Source organism: Ailuropoda melanoleuca, chromosome 1 (genome assembly GCF_002007445.2).
Source record: "Ailuropoda melanoleuca isolate Jingjing chromosome 1, ASM200744v2, whole genome shotgun sequence".
In the NCBI taxonomy this organism is placed as follows: Eukaryota; Metazoa; Chordata; class Mammalia; order Carnivora; family Ursidae; genus Ailuropoda; species Ailuropoda melanoleuca.
In genome coordinates, this window is record NC_048218.1 from 185268856 (window position 1) to 185282465 (window position 13610).

Consider the following 13610-nt stretch of genomic DNA (forward strand, 5'->3'; position numbering starts at 1 on the left):
TTCTTTATACTTACACTGCGCTAACAGTGCAAATCACAGCAAGCATTATTCACAGCTCCACAAAATGCACTTCTTAGTGCACTGAGGTATTAAAGATATGAATTAGATTAATCTAACCATAGGGTCAAGTAGAAATTAATCCTTATCCATTAGTTTTCTGTTGTTCAGTGGATTCAGCTATAATTTTGAAACTACTAATTCAATTTCAATTTTCATACCATATGTATACATCAAGAATAATCTGGTACTTTTTAAATGAGAGAATGCACATTTCATTTAGATTAAATCTTTCTTCTGCACCACCAGCTGGCCGCAGTTTGGGTTTTTCAACAAATTCCCTTCAACAACACTACAGAAATGATTTATCCAAGTACATAATTAACTGGTATATTTTATTTCCTATTTCTATGGGAAGTTTCTGAAACAATAAATTGATGTTTGAATGCTACACCAAACCCAAACTGTAAAATGAATCAAATCACCTAATCTCTTTGAAGGTCATATTATAAATTACTCTTATATTGAAGCAGGATTCTTATGGTCCATGAGCAAAATCTCAGCCGTGGGCTTCTTGATAAAGGCACGTAGATGCTCTTTGGTTGCATTTCAAAGGAATTGTGAACTCTGGCTTATGACAGCAGGTTTTGGGTGTTTACTGGAACCACAGCAGTGACGTCAGGACTAATTTAAATGTGTCATCAATTTTCCAATGCCAAATTGGCAGTGAATGCTCAACGGTTCTCCGAACTCACCACAGCATAGTCATAGCATTCATGCCTGTCATGGCATGGTCTCATTACTAATTGGAGGAGCCCAAGAAGGGTAAGTAGAGAGGTCAAACATAGCCCGAATCCAGGTGGACATGCCCAGCATCACCACAGCAACACCCACAATATTAACGCCAAGTCCAGCTTTAACCTTGAACAGGAAAGAGCATAAATGTCAGTTTTCTGAAAAGAAAACTATAGGAGAATCAGAATACTATAGCAGAAAGTATGTGTCAGATTTATATGCATCATAAATCATCAGTATAAATTGTTGTCATTTCATAAAACTATGAGTTTTTCCATTCATGTCAAAAGAGAATCTGTCCCCAACTAAATGACATCTAGTTGGAGAGTCTATGAGGTTCCTCTTAGGAATATATTGGAGTCATTCTGATATAAGAAAAATTCCTTTAAATATTTGCCATTTCATGTTAAATCAGAATATGAGTTTTGAGGTCTTGTATTTGATAAGGTTCAGGTCACTATATGATAACTGGATCCTTCATATTCACTCAATACTATTATTAGTTTAGCCTTCAGTATTCTCTTACTGAGATTTAATAAAATGTCACTTCTATTTATCTTCCTTAGAGTTCTCATTTTTCTGGCTCTCATATGATCATCCTGGTATCCACTAAAAATTTCAAAGTTGCTTTCTATCCATTAAAACAGAGGTTGGCAAACTACCGCTTATGACCTATTTTGGTAAGTTAAGTTTTATGGGACCACACCCATGGTGGTTCCATATTGTTGTTGGCTGCATTCATGATACAATGGCAGAACTGAGTAGTTGTGACAGAGAGCATATGGCCCAAAGAGTGTAAAATATTGACGATCTCTTTACAGAGAAAGCTTGCTTATCTCTGCATTCTCTGTATTAAAACATGGAGCCCCAAAGCAAAAGGGGATAGTTAGCAATGATTATTACAGAGGTCTCCTTTACTATCCATGCAAGCCACTCATTTATTCCAGAATCTTGTTTTTATTTTTTAAATTCAGATATACTGGACTGGTTATATTATATTATGCACATTTTCTTTTCCAAAAGGATATTATGTGACTTCTGCACAGAGACCTTTCCAGAGGTTTTTTTTTTGCAGGGTGGTAGGGACAGCACTGTCTATGGAAGGAGGGAACTGGGACTTACCTTGGAACTGCATTTGCATAGTAAGCTCATGGCATTTACTTTGGTTATATTCTTGTTTGGTTTGGAAGTTGGTAATCAAGACTGGGGAGAGACTAGAATATTCTCAAGCTAGGACTGGACTACCACTACTTGTGTATTGGCAAAAATGCTCATGTTTTATCACTTAAATGTCCTATTATTACTTGCTTGTGCTTTTATGTCAGATGCCACTATTAGAATCAGAACAAGAAAGGTGACCTTTCATTGGCAGGTACTGAGTCCAGTGTATTATTTGAAGCAAGTATTGGTTGCAAAATATTTGTGAAAGAAAACCACAGTGCACGATTGCCGAATTTCATTAACCCTATTTCTTCCTTTTGCCTAGGTCAAGATGGATCCTGATCTTGACATGTAAGTTAAAGCCATTGTGCTAAACATATTCTATGCTCTTTTCATTTTTCCAGGACTTTACTGATGCATTCATTATCTCTGTATTTGTGACTGCAAATTCTAATGGCAAGTTTGCTCCTGGTTATCATTCTTAAAAACAATTCTGTGACTAATCATGTACTCACCTTCAGAAGCAGAACTCAAACTATGCTTTTCCTGGCAGCTGATTACTGTGTAAAAGTAGTGATAACCCAAGACATCCCACATAAAATCATCTACTGGACCTGATTGCTTTCTTTCAGCTCACTCACCATGTCAATAACTTTCAGATGGCCATATGAAAAAACAATAGCATTGGGCGGATTTGCTACTGGTAGGAGGAATGCAAATGAAGTACACAGAGTAGAAGGTATCAAAATATAAAGAGGGTTCACTTGAATGGCTTCAGCCTGTTGGAAAAGATAAAAAGCAGTAAAATTTTGAGGTAGGCACCAAGGATCAAAATGAACAAAATTATTATGATAAGCTTTCCCAAAAGCAGGTTAAAATCTAAACATAATATTATACACATAAATGCAGTTATAACTTGAAGAGTATTTTTCAGAAATGTCTCTTCCTCTTGTTTTCTTATATGGCTATTGGTGCCCATTTAAGTATTATAGCTCAGTTCATTTAGAAAATAAAGTATCATTTATTCCAGGAACTAAAAAAAACAGAAACAATTTATTATTTATCTAGTGCTAGGTGCTCTCTCTCTCTCTCTCCGTGTGTGTGTGTGTGTGTGTGAGTGTGTGTGTGCATTTATGTAAAATAACTGAATTTTCCCAATAACACATGAGATGGCTACTATAGGCCAAATAACAGATGAAGAAACTAAGGCCCAGAAAGGCTAAAGTAACTTGTCCAAACATAAAGCAGGAGAGCTTATGAAAGGTCTTAGGTCTCTCTGGCTCCAAAGCTTCTCATTATTCCATTAACTTTTCTGCTTCTGTGCCATATATAATTTAAAATTTGCTTAGGGATCATCACAGAAGAAGAGTTACTACTATTCTGAATTCATCACATAATTTTCTAACTGTGCCATGTTGAGAAGTGAAAAACAGAAAAACCAAAATGATATTTTACCGATATAAACTGCCTACATTTCTTCTCTGACTTGAAACAGCAGCTCAAGAATGCCAACATATGCCCCTTGAGCTGGAGCAGAACAATTCCAGAAGCGCAATCCTTCTTAATTTAAAGTGCTATCTTCTCACCAAACTCAGCTGTCCCAATAAGAAAAACATTTTACTTAAAGCTATTTCTCGTAATTGCTAGCCAGGTGGGGAGAAAAAAGGAGGATTGTCTTTTCCTCTCTCTCCTTGCAAATCTGCTTTTTACTTATCTTTTAAAATTATTCCCTGGGCCATAGAGAACTGTGTCTAAGATATTTAAGCTTAAAGCCTTAAGTGTAAGCCTAGCTTTTCATTCACTTGCAAATCACTTATATGAACCACTTCTCAGAAATTGAGGAATAATCTGGAGAGAGAAGTGTCAGTGTTAGAGATCTAAAAACTAAAGTTGCCAGGAGACATGGACTCCCAAAGTCTTACAGCTAGAAAGGATCTAGGCTGACCCTCCCACTTATCTGCAAATGAGAAATCTGGGCAGAGAGAAAAAGGTAAGTGCTTCTCTTAAGATCCTGTGGCTTGAATGTGGAAGAAAAGAGTTCTGAGTTGAGGTCCTAAAAATGTTTTAATACAAATAAAGACCACTCTATAAGTTACTTACAGGAAGATCATTCATGCCAAAAATGATTCTATACCACAATATGAGAACAAGCAAAGTACAACACTACCCTTTTGATGAGTAGAAAAGCAGATGAATGAGATACTCACCAATGGAGATAATATAGGGAGAAGGAGGGTAATGGTAGCTGGATTGCTCGCTACTTCTGTTAAAGATGTGACAAGCAAAGAAGATATCAGAATTATCAGCCATACTGGTAATGAACCTAGAGGAGATAATTTGTTTCCTATCCACTTAGATAGTCCTGACTCCTAAAAAAAAAAGAAATTGCAGTGTTATTCATTAACAATTCATTTTAATCAGACACAATTTAAATGTATAAAATGTATCACTTGCTCTAAGAACTCAGTTTCTAAAGTGTAAATTTAATCTTTCATATTTTTCCATGGTTTGGAAGATCTACGTGGCTTCGACATGGAGGAGGTCTCAATTACTCTTATTTTAACACTACTGACATGCTTTAGGAAATCTTAATTGTCTTCCCACATTTCTTCAATTCTATTTTAATTTTATCTAATTAATGTATATGGATATTTTAACAAGTCCTGTGGTACTATAGGGCTTTAGGAAAATGGCAGCCCTCTGGTCTACCTCTCTCCTCTCCTAAATTGTGTTCCCCAGAGACAATTTTCAACCCATATTAGCTATTTATAACTATTTTTAAAATTATGCTTTTTCCTAATTTTCAAATTTAGACATTGGTACTGACTTTCTAACATGTTACATAGGAATATAGCTTCCTTATGCCATCCACCATACATATATTTCCTGTCCCTCTGTTTCTTTTACTCGTATATCAACATTTTTTACTAAATCAATGTTTAAAGTTTGCCGTTATGAGTATATGACTATTACTCATACCTGAGTCACTAAGTGTACTGTGATTACATTAAAACAATGTTAAGGGGCATTTAAGAGACAGGGAATTACAAAAAGGTGAATGCTTTAGTAGCTAGCTGCTATCTCATGGCTCCCAACCAGAAGGGTTATCTAGTTCTGGCCATTTGACAAACTAATTACAGTTTGGAACAATATTTTTAAAAAGTAAATGTCTCCAAATCTTTGTAAAATCAGTTTCTAGGGTCATATTTGTCCACAGCCATATTTTTGAAGCTAATGGATTTGTATACCTACTCAGGGGTAGGGTAATTCTAGATATCCCATAGAAATTTAATTCTATGTACTAGGAATTTCATAGACCTCTCTCCATGGTTTCCCTAATTCTGCCAGCAAGGAGCCTAGTATATCAGAGGAAGTCTGTGCCTTTTCATTTTCTTAGATTTCGCAATTCTAGGATCTGGCCAATGCTTTTAAAATCCTTTAAGTATCTAAAGTCCAATTCAGACAGATATTCTGGGAAGCAGAGATGAACAAAGTTCATAGCAATGTCAGAATTGCTGATTCTGACTCCCTCACAATTTAAATTAGCAGTCAAAAGAATGGAAGTTATTGATTCTCAGAAACCAGATCTCATTCTTGCTGAAATAGTAGAAAAGTAAATTTGCCTTATATTTCTATCATTTAAATTTGAGTGGTCTATGAGGCAAGCCGAAACTAGACGTAAAACAACATTGTGAGTGGCACTCAGAATTGAGACAATTTCTAAGATTTTCACCCATTACTAAATTGTATTGCTGAGAGCTCAGTGTCCAAATACCATACAGGAAAAAATGACAATGAAGTCAGAAGGAAAAAAGTCTCCCTGCAGGCTATTAAGAAGATAGCAGATAGTTATTTGTCTTGAGAAGACTAAAAATTTAACTTTCCAGAAACTAAAAGGCTGGACACAATGCATCTCTCTCACCATCCTTTTTACTTTGATGACTGACTAAGGAAATGAAACAGCCTTGAGCTTTAGTGTTTCACAGAAGGCTATGAAATCCAGAAATGAGAGGTTTTTAATTAGTCAAAGAGTAAAAAATTTTCATGGACTTTTTGAGAAGATACTTTTCTTCTAGGAGTCCTACAATGACTTTCAAGTGACAAAGGCCTTCCCAGACTTGAACTTTATATAAACTGGATAGATGATAGGCCAAAGCAATAGCAACTTTATTCCTCATGGTGGTTTTATTTCTCCCTAAAATTGGATATGATACAATATCAGCTATGGTTATGTTATGTAAAATTCTCTCTGAACTTCATTCAATAAACATGTACAATGCACCTTTAATGTACTTAATATGTAATAAATAATGTAATAAATAAATGATATAATAAAATACTATTATTTCTCATTCTCCTTCTTTGACAGCCTTAGGACTATGATATATTGAAGGGAAGTCTGTGAGCTATTCAAATTCATCACAAAATAAGCTAAAGTGATAAACAAAATGTTTTGCTAGGAGTCATAGTACATATGATTTTTATATTTTTTTCTAACTTAGTTAATTTTCTAGTACTATTTTGTGGATTAAGAATTCTAATCTTTGGGGTGCTTGGGTAGCTCAGTGAAGGGTCTGACTCTTGATTTTGGCTCCGGTCATGATCTCAGGGTTGGGCTCTATGCTCAGGGTGGAGTCGGCTTGAGAATCTCTCTCTCCCTCTCTGCTCCTCCCTGTCTACCCCGCCCTTGCTTTCTCTCTCTCTCTCTCAAAAAAAAAAAAAAAAAAAAAAAAAAAAAAAAAAAAAAAAAAAAGTGAGAGAATTCTAATCTTCTTTGCTTTATTTCTTTTGACATGTTGGGACATCATAAAAAAATGATGTTTTATGCCTGCTGCCTATAAAAATTAGTAAATTCACTTCATCTGTGTGGTATACTTACTGCATGGCTATTGAAATGTGCATGATTAAAATGAAAGGATAAAGTTGAATAGGCCAAAGCTTAATATCCCCTGTTCTTTTGAAAAGTCTAGTTAATTGTTAAATATCTTAGGCACAGAGTATATTACCTCACAGCCGTCTGCCAAGGCAAACCCTCCACCAACAAGAATGGCTATATCCCAGGGCATGAATGACTGGAATTCTTTCCAAGTAATCAGTGGAGAATAATCAAAAGCAACTGCAAAAACACAAGTCCTGTAGTTATACATTGCTTAAAATATAACAATATGACATTTTTTTCTATTTTCCTAAATCACCATCTCACAAGAGGTTTTTAATATTCCTACATTGTTTTTAGATAGAGAACTTGATTTGGACTTTGAATAATTTCTACTTGGTTGACGTGGAACATTGCGTTACAAAAAATTTTTTTTAAAATACCGTAACTTGGAAAAATCTGTTGGATCATATTAAAAGTAAATTTAGATAGATTATAACATTGTCATATATAATGTCACTCATTCATTCGTTCATTTCATTCATTCCACTAACATCTTTGCCTACTAAGGGCAACATAGTGTGTCAGACTGTACTATTCTCTGCTATGCAAAATGTAATATGCTAATGGTTCTAATATTATCAGTGTAATATTATAATTTTATTCACTAATATTTACTTGAATATTGGTTTCTTTCAAATCATGAGGAGGGTCATAAGAGATTCATCAGGATTTCAGTTTAAAATCAAAGTTCAGATTAAATAATTTAAGTATCATTCTTAAGACTCATAAAATTCTTACAAAGCAATTATCATAAAGATTTCTCTTGATATTTGGGTCATAATGGCTCCTTTGATTTATTGAGAAAAAAGGTCATCCATGAATATATTATTCCCATTTAACATTTGTGTGTAACAAGCAGCCTGTTCTAGATTTTAGGGTTACTAAGAAGGCTCCGTCCTATTTCCTTCCCCCAAACCTAAACCAAACCTACCATCACCATTGATGGAAATTTTGCTATTTCTTACTTGAATTAAGGTATATATCCTGTTAAGATGCAAACATCTCTGAAATGTATCTCTCATGTAAAATTTATGATGTCTTATTTGTCATTTTTAAACCTAGTGAGTGAGTTGATCAGGGAGAACAGAGTTGAAGAATGAGAAGAGAGAAAATGGTGGATAGGGGTATGGGGTCCAAGTGCAGGCTGCCCCAAGATGGGCCACTTTGGCATGAACATTATTTTGAGTTAAAAGCAATCAAAACCCAGCAGATTCAGAAAAAGCTCTTGGCCTCCCCCTCAACTACCTGCTTATACTGGGAAGAGAGAGGGATTAATGAAGATTCCTCTTTACCTAAGAAACTTATCTGCATAATTAGGCACCCTTTGTTTTCCAAACATTTCCTTTCACCTTCCTGCTAATGGTCTTTCTCCTCTTTGTATCCTCAGACCCCTACCCCTCTTCTTAGCTCATATAAGTGTCATGTTGCCTCACTGTCTTTGGTACTTCCATGTCTGTGTGGATTCCCTGTATTTACACTATTAAATTTGACTTCCTACCATGAATTGTCTCATGTCAACTGGATTCTTAGTCCAGCAAGAAGGATCTTGAAGGGCAAAGAAAATTCCTTCTCCCCAACAGAAGCAAGGTTCTTTCTGAGAGGGGCATTCAAATGTGGGAGCCAGGAAAGTTAAGCCAAGCATTGGTTCTTCAACACTTGCCACTGAAAGGCCTTAGGGCTTTGTGTGCAATGGTCAGCGTCCTCAGGGTCTCATAGAAATTATTACTCTGTCCTTTAATAACTCCTTATAACACACTTTGAGATGTTTTAGTTTCAGGTAAAGAACAAAAGGCACTTATATCAATGCTATGTTATTTACATATATCATGTCATAGATATCTGACTCTTTAGTCATTTATCAACTTGGAATCAGGGAGTCAGGTGGGCCAACACAACTGCATGAATTCCAGTTCCATCCAAGTAAAAAAAGAAGGAAAAGAGAGAAATAAAAGAACACCCAACCATAAAAAACCCCACAACTCTACTAGACTATTCCCAAACAATTTTAAACTGTCCCACAATAAGAACATAGGAATCTGATTACCCAAAACATGCTGTATTAGTATAAAGCACAGATATGGATGAATCTTATGTTTCAAAAGTATGTGTGTGTTAGGGGAAGGAGGGTGTGTTCACATAAACATGCTTTTTTGTCCATGTATTATAAAGACAATGAATGCTCGCACTGAATAGCTCGCCTTTCATTTGCGACACTAGGTTCTGAAGGGTGGGCTTGATTTGCATTCTCTCCAGGATTAGTATGAGGCTGTAAATGCTCTTTCCCTTGAAACTCCTCACCTTTTTAGATCCTCAGCATTTATTACCAAGGGCTCATCATGAAGTGTGACTTCCAAGTTCTTGTTCCTATGTTTGCCAATAGCAAGATTAATTTTGATTATGGCAGGGAAGTGGGTTTATTGTGGACCAAACAGTGTCACTTCAAGTGGAATCCTAACCATGGTGCATAAGGGAATCTATTTCTCACTTCTGCCAAGTAAGATGATCCTTCTTGTAGGGGAAGGACATGTGCTGGCTGAATAAGGGTTGCGGTGTGCACCCAGGGCATGCTAAGCCAGGGGCTGTGTGAGCATGTCCATTCCTTCTGTTCTAAGTGCTAACTGAAACCAATGGAATTTTGTAATTTTTGCTCTTCTGTCAAATTCATTCAGAATTATAAATAATACTCAACCAATTTCTCCTGTAGGTGTAGTTTTAGTCAATCTCTTAGCTGGGATAAGAAAGAATAGGATTCCTATAAGTAAGGCAACAGTTGAATCTGTAGCAAAACCAGGATACCTGAAAAAGGACAGAAGTGTACATTAAAAAATGGCATCAAGAATTTGCATGAACTGATCAGCAATTGACTATGCTATTGGCATACAAGTAGTAGTGATGGTACAGGTTATTTATTCAATAATCTGGTCTAAAATCTATGGATTTCCAACCAAATGATATAACTTAGAGAAGCCAAAAATCTCAGACCATGTTCCCATTGTTTCCCTATGTCTCCTTATTTTCAAAACCATGACTACACACTGACATAGTAGGCCAACACAGCAAATTCCTTTTTAGGTAAAGCTTAAGGATTTGGCAAACAATTTTTTTTGAATTATTTCTTTTAATTATAGTGGCAGAGAATTGAGGCCAAAAAAATTGCTAGACTAGGCAAAGCCCAGCATAATTGTCGTATAACATCCTACTATTGAATTGTGGCAAGGAAAGGGTGTTTCTGGAGCCCTCTAAAACTCTTCTGTAAATTATGAAAAGAAATTGATCTGTTTTTCTAAGATATAACATCTGCTACTGTGATTACAGGCCCTAGCCATATCCTATAAATGAAATCAACCCATTTAATGCTTTGCACCCTATGAAACTTAATCAAGAATATTAATTATTAGAATGGTTTATGAGACACTCATAAATGATCACTGTACAAATTAAGAGTGATTCAGGAACAGATGGGGTCTTAGAATCAGCAGGCCATTCCAGCAAGTAAGAGAGGCTCCCAGAAGCCTCAGCAGTTAAGAGCACCTGGAAACCAGATATGAATGAAACAGACATAAAAAATTAGAACTCAATTTTAAGATTCAGCAATATTAACCAGTGAATCTTTGTAGTCTGAGAAGACACATGTACACCCTAGAGGTTATTTTTCTCCCTGGTAACTCAGTAATGCGTACATACTATAGAAGCTCTCCACTTCTGTGATTTACTTGAGCAGTCTAAATAATCAAGGAAGTGCATTATTTTATTCAATCTGACAACTTTATAAAGGAGTCTGTTTCCCTTAAATACAGATTTTATTTATTTCTTTGCTGAGTATAAAGCTATCTTGGTGTAATTTATTCAACAAACTTAACAAATATTTATTATTTTATTGTTCCTTCTTACTTTTATTTGAGTTGTAATTTTTTATGATATTTTTGCCAAATTAGGTCAGGCATCATGTAATCTGATTTTGTTTTATATGAAAAGACACATTGAATTCAGTCCAGGTTCAAACAGATGGAATGAAAACATTAGGTGGTAGCTATAAATCTTGATATATCATTCTAGCTTTGGAAATTCTAAATGCTTAAAATCTCTAATATTATAAATATATTCTATAGAATATACTTTAAAAAAAATAAAGCCATAAATACTGAAGTAATTTTGCTTCAAAGACTTTTAAAACTGTAATTATTTTATTATTAGTTTATTTTCATCTTATTTTTAGTTTCTTATGAACAAAGGTTGTCTCACTATTACAAAATATTAAGCTTACACAAATTTTATTTGCTTTGGCAATTTATGAATCAAAGTTATCAGATTTATATCTTCAAGTCCATTCTTCTCTCAAACCTTTGTTCCTTTTCCCATTGTTTTCTCTCAGAATTCTAGGTAACATGAGCACCTGTCTATAACACTCTGCTCTGTGCAAACAAAACATCTCCTGAATTACACTTTCCTTCTGTAAGGAATAGAAATTAGAAACTGATTATATTGAATTTCCTACTGGGATTTCTTCCTGGTTTTTATTAGCTACTGTCTGATTTCACTTGGTTTTTACACACTGGTGTTTAGAGAGGACTCTCCCTGTCTAAGGTAATACGAGTGGGATTTTAAAAAGGAAAATAATTACTTTATGTCGGTTTAGGACCTATTATAAAACTAAAAAGTAATACTCAAACTGTTAAATGATAGTTTGCTATGAATAGCTTGCTTTGAGTAACTGGGTGCTGCCTTTTGTTTAGACTTTTCAAAGTGAAAAGTCTTAGTTCTAAACAAAAAGTTTATCGACTGAAGCTGATGCTTGGAAACATGCTCCCACATCGCATTGGTGCACTTGTGTGTTCACCAGGAATCTGCACACAGATTTTGCACCTCTAAAACATGTTGACAATGCCTATATAGCCAGAAGACTCTGATTCAAGAAGAGAGGGAATTCTTTGTTCCATGTGGGCAGAATACTTTTAACCCAAACAATTTTGGATTCTGTCCCCACAAACATGGATTCTTGCTGTGGGATGTGAGACAGGAAGTCGTCATCAGAGATCTGCTCAATTTAGGAACCAGAGTACTTCAGTGAAAGATGGATTAACAACACAAATTTCAAAACCAAAGTATTTATATTGATATGTAGGATGGTCCTTAATTTAGAAAATCATGCTATCGTCGTCCCCCTCACTTCATATGACTCAGTATGACTGCTGGTCTAGAAGACACTGTGAGATAAAATTAACTCGACCCAGCTTCTAAAATTAGTTTGTAGAATCAGTTTTATTACTTATTCAGGAATTCCTTATCTACAGAATAGGGGCAGGGATAGATTTATAGTGAACTAGTTTAAAAATGAACATAATTGGAGAAAAAGACAAGATAGTGAACTGAATAAGAAAATAAGTTGGCAAAAACCACAGAATGTGAATCCATATCATTATTGTTATTAACAAGGATGGACTGGCATTTATCTCACATAATAAGCATTTATCTTGTACTTAAGTGCCATTACTGGTTTCATTTTGCCATTACTGGTTTCATTTTGCAGATGAAACTGATTGGTAAGTGACTTGCCCAAAGTGGAAAAGCCAGGAATGAGACCCAAGCAGTGCAGCTCCGAGGTCCATACTCCTAACCACCATGGAACATGGCTTTCCTGCAATTTACATTCCTAATTTTGTAAGGATGGGAATAGCCTTGTCTAAAGGAGCCGGACTTTTAGTCACAGTGTCATGATTATCTTATCTGCAGTCTTACCTTAGATTTCATTCCATACCTTCTTTTTTTTTACTGAAAAGATTAGAATTAAATAATTTTTTCAATGGAAAGAAAGGAAAAGAGTCCCATACAATCTTTCAGAGTTATAGGAACCACCCAGAGAGAAACAGAATAAAACAGGAAGGGTTGACAAACATAACATGGAACGCTTACTCGGGAAAAAGCGCAGACCAACCAGAAACAAACCCAGGATCTCGGCTAAACCACAGCAGAGCCATTACAATGAAGAGGACCAAGGTCACAATTTCCTGATACCTGTGGGAAAATTCCAATCCTTTTGTTTATCTTCTCAGTCAGGACATTTGTAGAAACTCCCTGAGCTATTGGCAGAGTAATCTTAGCAGAACACTAAATGCTGTAAAAACCAGATGATTATGTGTCAATAATTTGAGAGAATCTGCACAGTTAGAAAAGGACTTGACTCCTCTGTGGGTCTTTGGCTTCTTTTCGCTCTATCTGGTAAATTTTCGTTAGACAAAAGCATGTATCTTGTCACGTTTAGTTATATTTACAAAGGTTAGCATGCTCAAGGCCCTTATCAGGTGTTCTAAATGCACTACAGGCAACTAAGGGCACATTTCGCTTTAAATAAATACTTGCAGTATAAGCAACGTGTGTCCGTGCGAGGATGAGCGTGGTCGCAGGTATGCCCGCGTGCATGTGTGTCTTACCTCATTGGCCCAAGTTTTTGATATTCTTGTTTAATCACCTCAGCACACGCTTTTTGTTTAGCTGTTTTGGTCTTGCCACATTTGAACATCTCCTTAAAACTGCAAAGAATAATGGAGCCTGTTAAGCAAAGAATTCTCCCTTTATAGAAGAGATTTGTGCGAAAGCTTTATAAAATACTAATCTCCCTGCCACGAACAGAAATCTGTGTGTAATGCCTATACCCCCTTCTCCTTCTTTGAATGTCCTTTCTCCTTTTTCCTGTTTGGCCTGGTTTGCTCAATTTTCAAGG

General features: G+C 35.6%; 1 protein-coding gene across 1 annotated transcript in view; it reads right to left on the reverse strand.

Annotated features, from left to right (window-relative positions):
• Positions 1-355: 355 nt before the first annotated feature.
• SLC13A1 (solute carrier family 13 member 1) overlaps positions 356-13610 on the reverse strand; it is a 250421-nt gene continuing 237166 nt past the window's right edge. Inside the window, exons 11-17 of the mRNA XM_019799434.2 lie at positions 13321-13419; positions 12803-12904; positions 9582-9688; positions 6960-7069; positions 4161-4322; positions 2595-2732; positions 356-918 (exon numbers count right to left, since the gene is read on the reverse strand). Of these exons, the coding sequence (XP_019654993.1) occupies positions 781-918; positions 2595-2732; positions 4161-4322; positions 6960-7069; positions 9582-9688; positions 12803-12904; positions 13321-13419 (856 nt within the window). The 3' untranslated portion in view covers positions 356-780. The remainder of the gene's footprint in view (positions 919-2594; positions 2733-4160; positions 4323-6959; positions 7070-9581; positions 9689-12802; positions 12905-13320; positions 13420-13610) is intronic.